General features: G+C 34.1%; 3 protein-coding genes across 3 annotated transcripts; 1 reads left to right on the top strand and 2 right to left on the bottom strand.

Annotated features, from left to right (window-relative positions):
* Positions 1 to 744: 744 nt before the first annotated feature.
* LOC115707710 (peroxidase 29) lies at positions 745 to 7380 on the top strand. The gene is made up of 3 exons (XM_030635739.2): positions 745 to 1064; positions 1163 to 1523; positions 6806 to 7380. Exons 1-3 carry the CDS (start codon positions 858 to 860, stop codon positions 7201 to 7203), a joined length of 966 nt encoding a protein of 321 aa, XP_030491599.2. The 5' UTR covers positions 745 to 857; the 3' UTR covers positions 7204 to 7380.
* LOC115707709 (glycosyltransferase BC10) lies at positions 7324 to 10715 on the bottom strand. Its single transcript, XM_030635738.2, has 10 exons — positions 10125 to 10715; positions 9919 to 10035; positions 9617 to 9717; positions 9375 to 9446; positions 9141 to 9222; positions 8923 to 9003; positions 8723 to 8764; positions 8361 to 8420; positions 8051 to 8197; positions 7324 to 7840 (listed from the first exon to the last, which is right to left on the bottom strand). The coding sequence occupies exons 1-10, from the start codon at positions 10410 to 10412 to the stop codon at positions 7661 to 7663; spliced, it is 1170 nt and encodes a 389-aa protein (XP_030491598.1). The 5' UTR covers positions 10413 to 10715; the 3' UTR covers positions 7324 to 7660.
* A 506-nt stretch (positions 10716 to 11221) lies between these two features.
* Positions 11222 to 18160, bottom strand: LOC115707707 (leucine--tRNA ligase, chloroplastic/mitochondrial). Its single transcript, XM_030635737.2, has 20 exons — positions 17645 to 18160; positions 17264 to 17408; positions 17106 to 17162; positions 16410 to 16529; positions 16217 to 16321; positions 15873 to 16096; positions 15690 to 15756; positions 15456 to 15610; positions 14993 to 15257; positions 14706 to 14900; positions 14433 to 14512; positions 13992 to 14054; positions 13799 to 13880; positions 13266 to 13343; positions 13095 to 13196; positions 12812 to 12984; positions 12530 to 12707; positions 12364 to 12441; positions 12031 to 12162; positions 11222 to 11831 (listed from the first exon to the last, which is right to left on the bottom strand). Exons 1-20 carry the CDS (start codon positions 18016 to 18018, stop codon positions 11586 to 11588), a joined length of 2919 nt encoding a protein of 972 aa, XP_030491597.2. The 5' UTR covers positions 18019 to 18160; the 3' UTR covers positions 11222 to 11585.
* Positions 18161 to 19656: the final 1496 nt, after the last annotated feature.

Below are 19656 nucleotides of genomic sequence, written 5' to 3'. Positions count from 1 at the left end.
TGAATGTTCTATCTCCATATTTGTGGTTTGGAATAATAGACTAATTTGAGAATTTATAACAATATCAAGTCTATAAAGTTTTGACACTTTTTGCTTTCATTATTAGGTATTGTTGTACCTATCTTCTTTCGTTATTAGCATTTGTACTTTGACTTATCTATCAATAATATATGGCCTTATTATGATTAATAATAATAGCATCTTTAAATGTCGAATTTCTGAGTAAAATTTGTAATTGTGTTTTAATATACCTCTTATCAACTAACTCAAAAAATCAAGCAAGGAATGTTTACCACAAAAATATGTAAGTTATTATCTAAAAAAATTATTTACGTTATTATATTTGCAGCAATTAAATACTTTAAATTAGTTTTTTTTAGTGATAAGTAGATTTCGTCCATATTTTGGTATAATTTGGTGCTGTCTTATGTTTCACAAACTCTTCCTATACGTTAGATCAAACCTACTTCTAACTATTTTTGCTACAATATATCCTTTTAATTGAGTACTTTAACTGCAATATTCCTTTCGAAAAAAAGAAAACTGCAATACTCCTTTTTACTAGATATTTCCACTAATGGCATAAAACGAAAACTTAACTTCAAAACAGTTTATTTTATATTCGCAATCAAAATTTATATAACAATCCACACAGAAACTAACGGAGTAACTCAAACTATAAATTAAAAAAATATATATATAAGATAATTTCCTTTAAAAATGTAACAAAAAAAAAAAGCAAAAATGGAAAATAAAATAACGTAAGTAAATCCTCTACGACTCTGTCAAATTTAATGCACCATATATATTATATATACACACTGTGTCCCCTTTGAAAAATATGAGAGTGAGAGAGAATGGGAACTTCATTTGTGCTATTAGTAGTGACAATTATGGGAATTTTCATTAGAACACATGAAGCTCAACTTGCTTATGATTACTATAAGTTTTCCTGTCCATTTGTAGAAAGCACAGTGAGAACAGAGATGTTAAAGATTTTCTTGTCTGATATTAGCTCCCCAGCAGCATTTCTAAGACTCCTTTTCCATGACTGCCAAGTTCAGGTAAATACTATTTATGTTTTTGATCTTTTTGTTTGTATATGAGTAACCATCTCATACTTGAATACTTCATTTTGAGTAATGTTAATTTTGTTTTATAGGGATGTGATGCCTCTATTCTGTTGCAATCCCATGACTTGAGTTGTAATTCTGAAATGGAATCTTCTAGAAATTTTGGTGTTAGAAAGTTGGATATGATAAACCATATCAAGACTGTATTGGAGAACAAGTGTCCTGGTCAAGTATCTTGTGCAGATATAATAGCTATGGCTGCTAAAGAGTCTGTATTTTTTACAGGAGGACCTGAAATTAGAATCCCTCTTGGTAGAAAAGACTCAGTAATGTGTAGTAGTTCACAACAGGCTGATGCCAATATTCCAGGACCAGGAATATCTCTCAACAAATTACTTCACATTTTCACTTCCCATGGAATGACCATTGAGGAATCTGTTTCCATGTTAGGTAAAATAAAAAATGACTTATTACTGACTAGCTTTACTTACTACTGATCTATGATTTATTGATTGTTTTAAGCCCCTACTACTAGGGCTACTAGGTGTCAAAAGACTAAAGTCTTGTTTTATATAGTGATCTCAGAAACATGTGCATAAAATAAATAAGCAAATTAATTTAGTGGACCAGTGGGGAAAGCTACTGTAATAGGAAGGACGACATGAGATTTATTGAAAATGAATTGCTTTCTTTTTCATATCTAAAAGTTCTATACACATACAAATATATTTGTGGCTTTGAGCCTTAGTTCTATTCAACGATTCTACCACTAAATAGTTGATAAAATTAATGGTTATTATGATGTGTGTTCAAACCCAATTCAATACGTAGGAATTTAAAGAAATAATCAAAGAAAAAAGGTTGATAAATACTATATATTACTTTAAGTACAGAAGTTTATGTCTTTATTTTTTACCACGCAAAATTTACATTTCTCCCCTTTAGATTATAACTTTTTACATTATTCTCTCTTTCTTTTCCAAGTTTTACTTCATTTTCTCTTTTCACATTTTTATTTCATTCTTTCTTCGATTTTGTTTCTCATTCTATCTCCTATTCGTTTATTTTATTTTTCACTCGAGGTATGACTAATTTTTTTGCTAAAGTATGTATTATCTTGGATCATCTTGATCCAAAATATACATGTTGGATCAGTTCAAGTCATTCTAGTCACCACACACTCTTAAAGCATCAACACCTTAATTACGTACAATCAAGAACACTTGGACAAAGGTTAATCTAAATGTATGAGTCTTTGCTCTTTTATTTTTTTATTATTAAAGTGACTCTATATTTAAAAGGCTAAATTCATTTTAATGAGTTGGTCTCTATTTATAGAGCATAGAGCCAATGATTACAAATGACTATGCAAACCTAACTAACATAACAAACAGTTAAGCAAACTGTCCTAATAACAGCTCACTAACCTGTCCAACTAACTAATGTTCTAACTAGAGCTAGACACATGTGATAGGCACCTAGATTTAACAATTTCTCCACCTTGATTGCTGATGTGTCTTCGGACTAGTTTTTTGATATAAAAAGTAGGTTAAAACAGTGTTTGAACTTGGTAGTTGGTAGAGCCTTCTAAATCCCCATGTAGGACGGTTGTCTTCACATCAAGTTGCTATAGCTCAAAATCTTCTGTTGCAACTAGACACAACAACATTCTGAATGAAGTTTGCTTAACTACAAGTGAGAAAATCTCATTGTAGTCTATCACTTCCCTCTAAGTATAGCTACTAACCTGGCCTTGAATCTGGCCCCTTCAACCCTTTGCATACCTTCTTTGTATCTATAAACCCACTTACATCCTACAATCTTCTTCCCAACAATTCTAGGTATCATAACCCAGGTTTTATTTTTCTTCAAGGAGTAAATTTCATTTCCCATGGCTTTTGACCACTTTGGTCTATCAGCTGATCACATTGTTTCCTGAAATGTCCTTGGTTCTTCTCCAATCATTTTAGCAACATGTAGAGCATAGTGGACTATGTCAGCATAGCCATATCTAGGAAGAGCCTTAACTACTCTTCTCTTTCTATCTCTCACCAACTGATAGTCCTCAGTGTCATCATCATTAGATTCTCAAAGAGCATTCTCGTCGCTTTCTTCTTTATCCACCAAGTCTTCCTCCTTTAGTTCAGTTTGTTTATATTGAGTTTCATCCCTGTCATTCTCCACCTCCACCTCAAACTATATACTCTTATCAGGTCTGATATGATCTTCTAAACATCGTGTTTTAAGTGTATCCTTGTACACTTTGTCTTATTCAAACACAACATCTCTACTTACAAAGATTTTTGATGGTTTTCAGGCTCAATGTTCCAAAGTTTGTAACCTTTTACTCATTTTGGATGGCCAAGGAAGATACACTTTCTGGCTCTTTGTTCAAGCTTGTCTTGCTTAATGTGGACAAAGGCTACACAAGCAAATATCCTTACATGATCATACTTAGAAGTTTTTCCTATAGTTGAGGAAGGGCATCTATTAATTAAATAACAGTCTGTGGTGACTGCTTCTGCCCAAAAATTCTTGGGCAAACATGAGTATATCAGCACACATCTCACCCTCTCCATAATTGGTCTTGTTCATTCTTTCAGCAAAACTATTCTGTTGAGGTGTTCTTAGCACTGTGAGGTGTCTATCAATACCTACTTTCTTGCAATATTAATCAAATATTCCAACACAAAACTCTAGTCCATTGACAGTTTAGAATTTTCTTATCCTTTTACCATTTTGATTCTCAATTAGAGTTTTCCATTCTATAAATTGTCTAAATGAGTGATTCTTATTTTTCAAAATGTAAACTCATACATGTTTGGTATAATCATCAATAAATGATAGAAGATACCTTGAACCACCTTTAGATTTTATTTTGGAAGGTCCCCACAAATCTGAGTGAATGTAGTAAAGAATCCTTTTTGACACATGTAGTCCCTTACCAAACTTTTCTCTAGTAGACTTCCCTAGTACACACTGCTCACAGAATTCGATCTCTTGAATTTAATCCTTTCCAAAGACCCATTTATTTTTTAGCACTTGCATTCATCCATTGTTGGTATGGCCTAACCTTCTGTGTTAGACCATTGTGGGATTCTTAGAACTTTTAATCACAACATTTACTTCTGATTTCTTAGATGTGTGGCCATGCAATAGGTAAAGGCCATTTTCTTTTACACCTCTCGTCAGTACCCTAGAGACTAGAGTCCTTGACAATCTTCATGATTCCCTTCTCAACTTTGACAACACACCCATCTTGGTCTAGCATGGCTACTTCAATCAAATTTCTTTTGATTTCAAGAACGTGTATGGCATGTTTGAGTTCTATAATCTCAACACCTTTTAGTTCTAATGTACCATCTAGCAATGTGGGCATGATTTTTTATCTCTCAGCTTAACAATACCATCCTCCAATTCTCAATAAAATTTAAATTGAGATCTATCAGGCCATATATGGAATGAATACCCTAAGTCGATTACCCAATTTGTTTTGGTGCTTTCTTTTGAGACCACTAGCACATTTGCAGTGTCATTACCATCATCATTAGAAACTATAAGCATTTCCATCCTTCTTCTTTATGTAACTCTTGAAGATTGGATAGTCTCTCTTGAGATGTGATGGTGAATTACAAAGGAAACATCTTCTCGTGGGTTTAGAACTAGGAGCCTTTCCTTTTTTTATTCTGATGTTTCTTATGATCTTTTTTGGAATGTTTTTCTCAAATCAGCAATCCTTCACCTGAGTTTACTTCCTTAAGCTCAAATTTTCTCTTCATCTCTTTGGACATTAACGCATTTTGTACTTCTTCTAATGTAAGAGAATCTCTCTCATACATCATTATATCCACAAAATGCTCATACCTTTCACTCGGAAGTGAATTCAAGATTATGATTGCTTGATCGTCATCCTCGATCTTGATCTCTATATTATCAAGATCAAGAATTATCTTATTGAAATTAGGGGTGTTCATCCGATCCAATCTGCACTTTTTTGGTCAAACAACATCCAATCCGCACTAAGTGCGGATTTCATATTTTGGATCCAATCCGATCCGCATAAGAGTTTAAATCCAATCCAATCCAATCCGCAATAGTGCGGATTGGATCGGTTATTTTGGATCGGTTATTTTTTTCATAATAAATTATTTAATATTTCATAGAAAAAAAATTAAAAAAAAAAAACTATTGTTTCTTAATCTCCAATAATAATCTATTTCCAGCTATATTTATATACAAATTAAACCAATATACATATATATCATTATATATATACTTATCTTTAGATTTACACTAAAATATATATGTATCTATTACTAAAATAAATAAGCTAGTATATATATGTTTAAACTTTATGTGTATGTGTCTATGTGAATAAGAATTATTTGTTTTTGTATTTTTTATTACAAAATAAATAAAATACACCAACTCAATATATTACTAAAAAAAAATTAATAAATTAAAAATTTGTTTTTTTTTTAATTAATATATATTATATATTATATTTTTTAAAAAATATATATATATATAATTTAGTGCGGATTGGATTGGTTACTTTTTGAGGTCAAACAACATCCAATCTGCACAAGTGCGGATTTTAGATTTTTCAATCCAATCCAATCCGCACAAGTGCGGATATCCGCATTTTGCGGATTGGATTGGATTGGATCGTGCGGATTGGATTGGATCGGATACTTTGTGAACACCCCTAATTGAAATCACCTAAATAATCTTCATTACTTTTCCTTGGGGACATCTTGAAAGAGTACAACTTCTGTTTGAAGAAGAGTTAATTAGCCAAAGACATGGTCATGTACAAGCTCTCCAATTTTAACAGATTGTTCCTTCGAGACCTCTCTGCGTACTTTGTCTCCAAGACTCAAAATGATGGCACTATGAGCCTTATCAAGCATCTGAGACTTCTATTTTCCTGTGAATCCCTCTAACAAGTTATTCTCTTCCAAAAGTGCAGCTTGTCTTCCTTGTTGTACCAACAATGATCATCTTCACTCTCCACAAACCAAAAGCATTCTTTCCTGTAAACTTTTCAAAATCAAATTTCGAACTTCCCATCCTCTTTGGTCTGTTCACTTGGTTCTTGATTTTTCAATCCAAGAACATTCTTAGAACTCCCGAGCTCTGATACCAGTTGTTAGATCAGTTCAAGTTATCTAGTCACCACATACTCCTAAAGCACCAACACCTTAATTACAATCAATAACACTTGGACAAAAGTTAATTTGAATGTATGAGTCCTTGCTACTTTTATTAAAGTAAATCTGTATTTACAAGGCTAAATTCATTCTAATGAGTTGGTCTCTATTTATAGAACATAAAGCCAATGATTACAAATAACTATGCAAGCCTAACTAACGGACAGATAAGCTAGTTGTCCTAATAACAATTAGTAACTAATCTATCCAACTAACAAATGTTCCAATTAGAGTTAGACACATCTGACAGGCATCTATACATATTTATGTTTTTCTACCATGATAGATTGAGGAAATTAAAACAAAAATAAATAACTAAAGGTGGAGAGACTCAAAAACAATATAAATTAAATAATTTACCTATGAAGATTAGAATGAAGTTTTTCTTTTTTTCTGTTGGATAAAAAAAAAATCAATCACATTTGGTATTTAGAAATTTAAAATAATTTATCTGACAAAAAAATTAAGATAATCACTCTCATTTGTGTGTAAATTTATTGATAAATTATTGTCTTACAGGTGCACATACACTTGGCGTGGGGCATTGCTTAAACATCGCAAGTAGATTATATGATGGCAATCCCGAAGATCAAATGAATTTGGGGTTTGAAGCACACCTAAAATGGAAATGCCCAACAAGAGTTCCTCTAACAAATCTCACTTTTGTGTCCATTGATTCCACCCCAATTGCATTCGATAACCAATACTTTAAAGATCTCTTAATGGGTAAGGCCTTGTTTGGCATCGACTCCACCATTGCAAGAGATCCCTTGACCAACCCCATTGTTACAAGGTTCGCTACTGATCAAGACTACTTCTTCAAAGTTTTCAGTTCTGCCTTCGTGAAGCTTTCTTCTACAAAAGTTCTTACTGCTAAGGAAGGTGAAGTGAGGAGGCAATGCTATCGTAGAAACTAAGAAACTGAGAAAATATTATTACATATACATCATTCTAAAGTGTGAATAATGGAAAATATCTTCCAGCCTTGAAAAGGTAAGCTATGGTCCATGATAAAGATATGGTTAAAAGTAGGAGAGTGGAGCTAAATTCTTTTGTACTCTTTCATTTATGTATAAAATGTATAATTGTAATAATAATAATGTGTAACATTATGGAGAATCAAAACCTATTTTTCATTGCTCAAAAAAAAACCTATTTCACAAGATCTAAACTATGCTACTCCACTACCTACCATGTCTTCCTCCCATCTTCCAATATTTCATTTCATCTGGATGTAAACATTAGATGTCGACTAGACACGCAGTGGCGCTAGCTTTTGTTTCAAGATCTGATATAGTCTCTAGATGATTTTCTTTAGTACCTAAGGTTATGATTTCAACTATGTTAGTTGACAGTAAAGATATGATCAAATAACTATGGAGGTGGCTCTACCAATGCAGACACATCATAGTGACCAACCACTCTGTCGCTCAAAAGGCGCATAGCAGCACCCTGGGAAAATTTCCTTGCGAATAGAAAACAAGGAACGGGTGTAAAATTTGAACGGCACCATTCTGTTCTGAACTCAGTCTCATAGTATATATGGTTGACCTTCTGCAGGGTTAGTCAGATCATTTGGTCAAATAAGAAACAAGAACAGCAATAGAAGAACAGAGAAATGATAATTTTCTATAGAAGAGTACTGAAATAAAAAGAGGGTTCTTTACGCAGCAAATAAACATTTTAAGGTGGAAAGGAAATTTCATTATGGAACCATTGCAAATAGTTCAACCATGTAGAAATACAAAGGCAACAATAAACTACCTTTATTTCTTTGATCTTTTTAGGGCTAGCATTTGCATAATTAAAGGTAACAGGATGCCAATCTTTATTCTCCATTTTATTTGCAGATTGATTCCAAACAGTATATGTCAATGTTCTTCGTTCAAGTTCATCTTCAAGCTGACTCATCTAACAAAAAATTACAGAACAGAAACAATATAAATAAACTCCTCAACTACTGCAAGATATGGATATAGACAAACCACTCAACCCTAATAAAACACGACTATGTTTCAGCGTAATAAGATAGTTTGATACACCAAATACACGAAAATGTGAACAAATGACTTACTGCAAGCAATGTTGGCACATAATGTTCATCTGGAATACAGTTGTGCTGCTTCTGAAGTTTCTGCATTCATAATAAAGCAAAAAGTTCAGCAACAATCACTCCTCGATGAAAATACCCATCGACTCAAAATAAACAATCCTCTTCACATATAGAAATCAAGCAAGAGATTTTCAGAACAAATATATGGGTGTCAGATAGATTGCAATTATATAAAAATTTAAAATTATTACAATAACAATACTGTTAACTTACTTTAAAAGATCAACCAACTAGTACTACATAAGGTATACATGAGTGAAGTAAGTATTTGGAAAGCTAAGTTCTTAATTTCTATACTTCAATCAGGTGAAACTAGCACTTACAAGATTCAACTTTCCCTTTCTGGTATCTAGAGGTGGGCGTCGCTGCAAAGTGAAAGCACTTTTTTAGTTATATTTTTGTCTTCGTTTTGGACAAACAGCAGGATTGAATGAGTATGAATACAAATAAAATAAACTAAGTAAATGTAACCTGAATGTCAGCTATTATCTAAAACTCAAAACAAAAAATTCCCCAATCATACCTTACAATATTTTTGAAAGACTCGAAAAATAACTTCATCATCTATAATGACTTCTGCATGTCTTCTTATCACGGTGATCCACTGAAATTATCCACAGAAATCCAATAAGAGTGGAGCCCAAAGCTACTCACCAGTGAAAAGAAAAACCTCGAAAATGAATCCAGAAACTAAGATAATTTTTTAAAAAGAAAAATGAGCTGTATAAACGGATTGATCACCTGTGATCCTTTTCGCCATTTTTTCATTGGTATTTTTGGTGACATCTTCGGATTATATCGGCCCTCTTTAGTATCAAGAAAGCTACAATAATAAAAAAGTGCATAAATAGCTAGCAATTTATTCCAAAAAGAAATGCTAAAATAAATTGAAAAGTGACAATATTTCAAGCTATTCAATCATCCTAAAGAGAAACAGTAGTTAGTACATCAAGAATCAAAGACAGACCCACTTACCTGTCCACGAAACTCCTAGGAGAAGTCATCAAATAATTGTATACATAGCTAAAGTTGTACAGAGGAACACAGCTGCAAACATACAAGAAAAAACAACCTTAAAGATAATCACATTCAATACTGTCATTAACAAAAACAAAAAAAAAAATCAATTAAAAGAAGTTAATAATTCATTGAAATTGAATATAATAATTTAAATAATGTTAGTCACATGCATGCAGGTATTTTGAATTGGAACAAACCTGTCAGATAGAAGAACGAATCTCTGATTTGCCGGATCTTCAAGAGCTTCTGCAAATAGCAATCTTTCTGCTTGGATCATACTCGACTCTCCCCAACCTACCTATATATACATATATATATATATATATATATATTAAACCCAAAATTCAGAAATAGCTTCATAACTAAGGCATTCTTGTATTGATCATTGATGATCGATCTCTACAAACTTCTAAATACAGTACAAGTTAAGAGAGAGAAGCTAATATAGTTTTCTTTCGTTTTCTCAGAAACCAAACAGAAGCGAATGCAAAAAAGTCACCTGAATACTATTCTGCAATTGTCGACCGAGAAAAAAAGGCGACTTCGTCGTTGACTCATCAAACACATATCCCGGAGCCGAATGAATATAAATTGAAAAGTTAGCCGTATCAGCATTCTGAAAGAACAAAGCAAACAAACAATAGATTATTTAGATTACTTTCTGGAGAAAGAGAGCAAAAGTTAACAGTTAGAAGAAGGAAACACCTCAAAGAAACTGCCCCAGAGAAAATCAAGCGGAAGATTACGGCGCGCGAGGAAAAGGAAGGCGATTTTAGGGGGACCGGAGAAGACGTTATCGCGAGAAATACGAGATCTCGCAAGAGTAATAGAAGTTTGAGAAGAAGAGAAAGGGTCAGGTTGAGAATGGAGTCGGAGGAGAGCCAAGAGGCAGAGCGCGACGGAGAAGAAAATCAGAAGCTTCCAGCTTAGCCATATTACGTGGCGCGTGGCCAATGGCGGGGTTTTTTTGGTCATCGTTCTTCCTGCCAACATTTGATTCGAAAAATATACGATTTAAAATCCAATTTTTGAAACAAAAACCCAAAACACGGAGGAGAAGAATGTGTACATTGAAAAAAATACTTTGTATTTTTGTAATTGTATTTTATTTAAATTTATAATATAATAAAATAAATAATAAATATGATATTGTTCTGTTGGGAAGGTTGGCTAGGCCTAGGGAGAGAGGGAAGGAATGCAATGGGAAAGCTCTTTATTTTCTTCCTCTCCCTGTGCCAGCCAGTGCTTCAAATTTGAAAGACTTGCCTTTTAATTAAACTCAAAACAAAGCAAAACGACGTGTCGTTTGTATAAACTCAGAAAGCGGCCACGTGGGCACGGCGCTGGATTGGATTCTTCTTTCTTGGTCTTATTATCATTGGTCCAACGTGTTTCGGTAAAGAGTTTAATGAACGCCACCACCGACCATTCAAGTGTGAAACTTTCCTTTAACGTATTATTTTGGTTACAAGAAAAGAAATCTCCTTCATTCTGATTTGGGTTCGTAGCTGTCATTATTATTAAGACACATGTCTCTTTGAAAAAATAGTGAGACAAAGCTTTAGCATAGAATGTTATGAAATCAATTCAATCAGGATGAACGAAGATCTTTCCAACTCTTAAAGAATTTCCTATAAAGTGAAAAATGAAATGTAAAAATTCATATACCAAATGGCCAACCTCTCATAAATTTCGTATATGAAATGAAACTTTTCACCTACTAAAGTCCCTCCAAACAATACCCCCGCAAATTGCGTATTAATAAATCAGCACAGTTCAAGATTTTAAATGTACACGTTAAATCATAAAGGCTTTGAAAGCTAATTCATTGACCTGTTATATATTATGTATGTATATATATTATATGTATGTGTATCTTGAAAAGAATAACAAATAAGCAATATTGGTACCCTGCCCATTTCAAACACAGAAAAATTGGCATCCTTACAACCTTTTCGGGACACAATGTCATTTTAAACCCATTGAATGAAACCTAAAATTGCCCCTTTTTAATATAGGACCACTTCCACTTGCCTACCTCATTGGATTTGGAGCAGCAGCACACTAAGATCTAGGATGGACCTTGTCACCTCTAACAATTTACAGTTCCTTACCTACAGGACAGCTACTCTTAGTCTTGAACAAACACCTATATGATCCTGGAAACTATTGGCTGACACCAACTTTCACATTTTCGCGATCCAAGATAAGATTCAAGATCTTGCCAGGGACAAAAATTCTCTTCTTGATTGATTTTCCATTCAAATACTTGGATAGCTTTTCATCTTGTGATGCCAACTGGAAAGCATCTTCTTCTGAACATTTTTCTTCAACCTGGATGGTACCTCGTGTCTTGCCATTAATCTGAACCGGCAGAACGATGGTGGATTCCTTCAAGTAAGCAGAATCGGCCTGAAATAAGGGGAAAAAAACACGGTTCATGTCTAGGACTATTTATCTAGCTGTAATTCTTTGTCTACCTACTTTACAACATCAACAACAACCTTTTAAAATTGACAAACTGGCAACTACAAGTAATCATATGATCTGCTGCACATAATAGGAACTAGCAAGTTGTCATATGAATAAAAGCAGAAGACTTTGTCCAAACCTTAGGAAAAGGCTCATACGCCAGTGATTCTGTATGACCAAGGCGAAACCAAAGCTCCTCAGCCATGTGAGGCGCATACGGTGAAAGCAACAACACAAATGCTTCAATAATAATTCTTGGATGTTTATCCCACTGTAAATGTAAAAGTAAAAGTCAATAAGATGAATAAATTGCAAAAGCACCCTACTGAACATAAAATTGAAAAATTAGATCTAGATGTGTAAGAGAAGGGTTAACGGGCATTAAGACAATTTAAACCACCAAAAACAAAATATTTACTCCATACTTATAATGAAACAAGCATATAGCATGCTTCAAACGAGTACAACGAACCTTATATGCTGCATTAAGAAACTCCATCATTGCTGAAATCCCAGTATTGAAACGAGTTCCTTCAATTTCTTCTGTCACCTGATGATTAGGAAAAACCCATCAGTCAAACAAGTTAGACAAACTAATTTGGGATACAGACATGCTTTCTTATAAGCTAGCATATTACCTTAACAATGCATTTATGGAGGGTGCGAAGTTGTTCCAATGTGGGTTCCTCATCAGTCACCACAGTTCCATCATGGAAGGTACCATCAGGTAAAGGTGAACCAACAACCAACCTCCAAGTTCTTCCCAAAAATCGGTGGACACCTTCAATGCCACTAGTATTCCATGTTTTCGAGTCTCTAGTAAAATGTAAGCACCGTAAGAAAAGAGCAAGATTTGTTTGCTGTACTAAATGACCGATAAAAACTGTTTCACAAACACAAAAGCAAAGAATATTCTGTACCTAAGTGGACCCATGAACATTTCATATAAACGAAGTGAATCTGCACCATACTCAGAAACTACGTCATCAGGATTAACAACATTTCCCCTGCTTTTACTCATTTTGTGGGCGCGTGCAATCAAACGAATATTCGGATTGTCTTTCATGACAAAAGAATCTCCTGATTTCATGACCTACAAGTCCCAAAAATATCATTTCTAGAAAAATAAATAAAAATAAAGTAGTTCAAAATTTTAAAATGTATATTTTAGAAAGAAATTATTGGAGTCATCCAAGAAATTACTTTTTCCTCTGGGATTCTTTCTTGATTGTATTCCCCAACTGTTTCAGCAGACTCTGCAGAAATGATATTTCCACTGGCATCCTTGCAAGCCATATATTGAACCTGCAATTGGAAGGATTAGAGACTCAATGATGAAGTATTACTCAATAAGCAGAAACAACTAAAACTTACTTCTCCAAGAATAATTCCCTGGTTTATCACACACTTGAAGGGTTCCTTGGTCGATACAACACCAATATCATAGAGAACCTGAGACACAGAAGTTCAATTAAGATGTACACATGACCCTGCCTAAAAGTAGAAAATGAATTATCAATTTGTTCCACAGCACTTTTTTTTCAGGGTTATATTATAATTTATATCATCACAATCCTCCAACTCTTTGGCATTTCAGGCCATATTTTGACTTCATAAAGTCAATAATGAAATTTCAAGGGTCTCTTATCATGGATCTTATAAGGACCATGCACATACCCCTGTGCTGTAAAATTCCTTGCTCGTATTGGAGACCATATGCTTAAAAAACAAGATACACACTGATGTTTCTACTGAAGGACCTAAACAAAAATGAAGCTAATGAGAGATGACAACATGAACGATGTTTTTTACTGCCAGCAGTGTTTCTCTTTTAATTTCAAATGAAAATAATAAGACCCAAGCAATCTTCGTATCTCAGATCATGAACAAGAAAAATGCAGCTGAACCTTGTGCCAAAATCTAGCATAAAGCAAATGGAGAACAGCATGTTCAGCACCACCAACATACACATCAACTGGACCCCAGTACCTGCAAAAATAAAAAAGATTAAAAATGAAGAGGGAAAATTTAAAAAAAGATCCTATAAATTGATGTCTTTTAAAGAACTATTATGTCAAAAGAAGAAAAATAAATACTCACTTTTCCTTTGACTTCGCAACCAATTCTTTTGAATTACTTGGGTCCATGAATCTCAAATAGTACCTACAAATGAATATGAAAAAGCAAATTCATATCTTACTCGAGTTCCAAGTATTTCAAGCCACAACCAATCCATGAGTAAGTAAAAAGGATTAACTCTTTGAAGAAACACCCCTTCAATTATAGTCATCTCCAGGACAAGGAGTGAAATTCGACAAAATGACAAATGCAAGTAAAGGTATAGATTCTTGAAGCTAGTTGTAGTCATATAGAGAGACAAAGTCTATTTTGACAATCTAATTGGTGCCTAAGACGGCTTATGAACTTCAAGAAGCAATTAGACGCAATGAACCCTTCATAGAGACTTAGATTGAGGCTTAATGTGTTACATTTGAGTAAAAGAAAGGGCTAGCTACTAATAGTTGGAAAAGGAAACACTACCAGCAAGAACCAGCCCACTGTGGCATTGTACTTGTTTCTCGTTGAGCAGGTTTTCCAGATAAAGGATCTGTGGTTTTAACCTGAAAATAAGTGATAGAAGTCTATGAATTTCAATTCTGAAGGCACTCAGAAAAAAATAAAATGTCTTGTTATTGAGCAGCTAATTCAAAAAATTTGCATGTATCACAACATATGAAGTTATACAATGCAAATCTCTTTCTTCAGTAGGCCATCAAACAGAAACTAAAAGAAATGCATATGGAATAGGCATACCCAAGACTTTGCTTTTGAGAGTGGAGGTTCCCCTGTTCCGGTCGGAGTAAAATCATCCAACTCAGGTAGTATAAGGGGCAATTCAGTTTCAGAAAGGGGAACACTTTCACCACTTATATCCAAGAAAATAACAGGAATAGGTTCTCCCCAATAGCGTTGCCGAGCAAAGAGCCAATCCCTCAGCTTATAGTTCACCTAAAGATTTGAGGCAAATAAACCATATATTATCTATTGGAGCCAGAGTTGAGCCAACCAATGAAATAAACTTCTGTTTATTAACAAACCACCTGTTTCTTTCCTTTTCCATTCTTCTCAGCCCACTCAATTACTTTGGAAGCAGCTTCTTTGCTGGACAGCCCATTGATATCAAGTCCAAATTTCGAACTCATAGAATTTATAACCACCCCTTCACCTGGAAAAGCTTTTCCAGAATCACCAATTTTTTCATCATCTGGTGTCACAACCCAACGAATGGGGATGTCATATTTTGAAGCAAACTCGTAGTCACGAGTGTCATGTGCAGGTACAGCCATAATTGCTCCCGTTCCATAACTGCATCAGTAAATTCTCTTTGATAAGTCTTCGAAATGTTTGTAATTTCAGAACTATTTTTTATTAAGAAAGATATTGCACCAAAATGAACTAACTCAACCATGCAATGCCAATTCTAAATGGCTTAAATATGTAAATGCTGCAACACAAGAAGCATATATTTTGTGTAAATAGGTAAAATATTTGTAAAGAGCACACCTTCCTAATACATAATCGGCAACCCATATGGGGATTGCTTCACCATTGACAGGATTTTTTGCATAGCAACCACTAAATACCCCTGTCTTTTCCTTCTGAAGTTCAGTTCTCTCAAGGTCACTCTTTCTTGAGGCAATATCTATGTACTCCTCGACCTGTTTACAGCAAGGCCCTCTAGTTACTGACAGAAAGAAATACTTGAGAATTCAATGTCAAGCAAATACATGAACCTACATTTTTGCTCTGGTCTGCTGTCATAAATGATTGCAACAAAGGATGTTCTGGTGCCACGACTAAGTAGCTGCAAGCAAAAACTAATTAGAGCAGTTCTAGTTCATGGCATGCCTTCCAAAAGATTGTGTGTGCAAGTATGAAGTTTATCAATTTAGACAGCGTAGGAAGGGAGTGATTCATTACGTTGCTCCAAATATTGTGTCAGGCCTTGTAGTGTAGATTTTGATCTTTATGTCTTTTTCCTGCCCATCACTGTCAAGAACAGAAAATTCCATCTCAGCCCCTTCTGACTTCCCTATCCAATTTCTCTGCATGTCCTTTACACTTTCAGGCCAGTCAAGGTCATCTAAATCTTCAAGAAGACGGTCAGCATATTCAGTTATCCTGAGCATCCATTGCCGCATTGGCTGCTTGGTAATAAACAATGACACTGTAAAATTATAAACCATCCGAAATTGGGAATTAAGCTATAGAAATCTTATGACTTTGATTGCATATATAAATGGCATGCAGAAGACGATATATACCTTTCTTATAACAGGATGACCCCCACGCTCACTCACACCATCCACCACCTCCTCGTTTGCTAACACAGTGCCAAGAGCAGGGCACCAATTCACTGGCACTTCAGCCTAAAAACATAAGTAGACTACATTTATTTTTGTGTATAACAAATTGGCATGTGGCTGGATGCATCTGCAGGCCAGAAATTACTTAAACCTGATATGCCAATCCTCTCTTTAACAGCTGAAGAAAGATCCATTGGGTCCATTTATAATAATCCGGTTCAGTTGTAGAAATTTCACGATTCCAGTCATATGAGAAACCTAATGATTTAAGCTACAAAGAAAATGTCAAATAAAGAAGAACAGAACTAACATCAACATGCAATATAAAATCTTTCTCAGTGACTACTGCAATCGCTCAAATAATAAAAGTGATACAAGTCCATCCTAGCTTACCACTCCTACCAAGAGCTGAATTCAAATACATTCAGTTTCTATCCAATCAATACAAAAGCTAAATTTGAAGAAACTTCAGTATCAAATGGTGCCAATTTTGATGCTCCAATAAAATTAGGATAGTCATAACCTGTGTAAATCAACACTATAATATACATATACTCGTACAAAGCAACAGAGTTTATTTTGAATCTAACTGGTCGGTGGAACTTATTTTGGTTAACTTATTAGGAAACTTAACCATGTTGTTGAGCTCATACGTTAAGAGATAAAAAAAATTGTAATCAATTATCATTTTCTGGGATTTTCAGCCACTAAAACGAAATATCACTTAACATTGAAAGTCAAATGTTTTCAAAGACTACTAAATATTATGAGAACTGGAGTGAATTCAACAAAATGATTCAAAACATGAAGCATAAGATGGCCTGGTAAAATATTATGTATCTATTACCTGGGTACGGAAACGATTAATGTTCTTCTGGGTTGTGATCTTTGGGTGAGTTCCTGTCTACAAAACACAAATGGCAACCAGCTGATAATGCACATGTACTCCAATAACTAAAAATCATGGAAAACATATATCATTGGATTTGGGACTAGAATATAAACCTCAATCGCATACTGCTCCGCAGGCAACCCAAAAGCGTCCCATCCCATAGGATGCAACACATTGTACCCCTGCATGCGTTTGAATCTTGCAAGAATGTCTGTGGCAGTGTATCCTAGTGGATGACCAACATGTAAACCAGCTCCACTGCAACCATTGACCCAAATGATTAACAAAAACACACAAAGAATAGCCCATATACCCCCATGCACTATTCACAATTTACCAAGTGCTTCACTATATAAGCATAATTTAAAACCCAAGCTTTGTGCATTTTTATCCATTGGTTTCTTATAACTGGTGTCTTCCATACCATTTAAAAAATTCTTCTTTATTTATCTCGCTTGCGAAGAAAATAAGCATGATGAGAGAAATGGACAGACCTGGGATAAGGGAACATGTCAAGAACGTAATATTTGGGCTTGGACGTATCAACTTCATCTGGGATTTGAAAAGTGGAATTGTCCTCCCAAAACCGCTGCCACTTGGGCTCTATTTCATGAAAAGGGTAGGCCCTCCTTATCCCCAAATTCAATTGCTGCTTCAGGTTCTGGTCCTGCTCCTGCTCCTGCTCCGAGACTGAGCTACTAATCACGCCTTTGCTAACTCTAAGCTTAAAGCTTTTACTGCGTAATCTAATAGCTAAAGAGTTTGTTCTAAAGCTGGATATGGAGATTTTTGGAGGTAGAAGAGGTGAAGCAAAACGAATGAGAGGTGGTGGGAGCCATTGTATATGGGGAGGTGTGTGTGTGTGCATAATATTAAAACGAAGACGAAGAAGAAGGAAGGAAGAGAGAGCAGTGGGAGTGGTTGAATTGGCGAACAACGATGAGCTTCTAAGCCTAACGGATGAGATAACGCCCTTCTTGCCGCTTAAATTTGTTATCTAGTCGTTTCAAGGCTTATTTATTATTAGAGTTTTTTTTTACTTAAATCATCTAAATTTTGGGAGTAAAATTCTTTAAATTACAGAATTATTAGCAAACTGCTAACTTAAATTGCTTATACTATTGTATATGTAAAACATTTACGTGGGATAAATTGAGAAATATTTTTTTTTTTTATCCATCAATAAAAAATATTCTCATATTATATTTTATTAAAATATACTCACTTTTATAAGTAAGTTGCTAAATATATTCTCACTCTCTATTTAAGTCATTAATTAAGGGGTCTAATGGGGACATTTAGGTAGGAGTAAGTAAAAAATTCAAAAAACCGACCAAACCAAGTACACTGACCGTTCGAACACCAAAAAAACCGATACCGAAAAACCGAAAATCGAAAAAATCGCCTTCGGTTAAAACCGCCTTAACATGGTCGGTTTTAGTGTCAATAGCAAACCGACAGATTAAACCGAAAACCGACCGAACATATACATTATATATATAATATATATTATTTTTGTATATATTTAATATACAATTTTATTAAACTAGATTTACTTATATTTTTTTATTTAAAGTCTCAATTATTAATTACTTTATATTATTATAATTTAATATATTTACGTATTATATACACATATTTATAAAATAATACAAATTTTTTAATATAACTCATTACCATATTAGTAGCACAAATAATTTGAACAAATTTTAAAAAATTTATTTACATTATTTATTTAAGTAAGAAAGTTTTATTCTTAAATTATATGATATTTGGTACAATACTCTAATTTTTTAGTTTTCAAATAATTATAAAAAAATTTAAAAACTTATTTTTTTTTAAAAAAAAAAATGAAGTTCAGTTTGGTCGGTTTAAACTGACCAAATAGTGGGTTAAAACGGTCGGTTTTTTTACATATGTATAATAGTCCGTCAGTTTTCGGATTATAACCATGAAAACTGAAAACCGAATTTTGGATTTTTTTTGTGTAAAAAACCGACCAAACTGACTGTTGCTCATCCTTACATCTAGGGGTGTTTATCAAACCACTCAAACCGCCCGCGCCGTACCACACTGCAAAAAATACGGTTTGAAATTATTTGCGGTGCGGTCGCAGTTTGAATTTTTCCTAAACCGCGCGGTGCGGTTTGCGGTTTTTAATAGTTAATATGCGGTTCAAACCGCACCGCACCATATATTATAAAAATACAAGTTTTTATATTTATTTAGGTCCAATATGTGAAGGCCCAACCTAAGCCCACTAATTATTGTATTGTTGAAACTTGAAACTTTTTTTTCATATTTATTTTCAAGCTTTATGGTATTTTTGACAAGTGTTGCTCAAGCTTTGTTATATTTGTAATAGTTTAATTATTTAGTGATAGTCCAAATCACAAAAACTGCATAAACCGCACTGCACCGCACTATTTTTTGCGGTGCAGTTTTTGCGGTTTTTTAGTTTCGCGGTGCGGATGCAGTTTGGGAAATTGAAAAAATCGCATGTGCG

Source organism: Cannabis sativa, chromosome 1 (genome assembly GCF_029168945.1).
Source record: "Cannabis sativa cultivar Pink pepper isolate KNU-18-1 chromosome 1, ASM2916894v1, whole genome shotgun sequence".
Taxonomy (NCBI): Eukaryota; Viridiplantae; Streptophyta; class Magnoliopsida; order Rosales; family Cannabaceae; genus Cannabis; species Cannabis sativa.
Note: the sequence above shows the minus strand (reverse complement) of the source record. Positions and strands in the feature narration are given on the sequence as shown.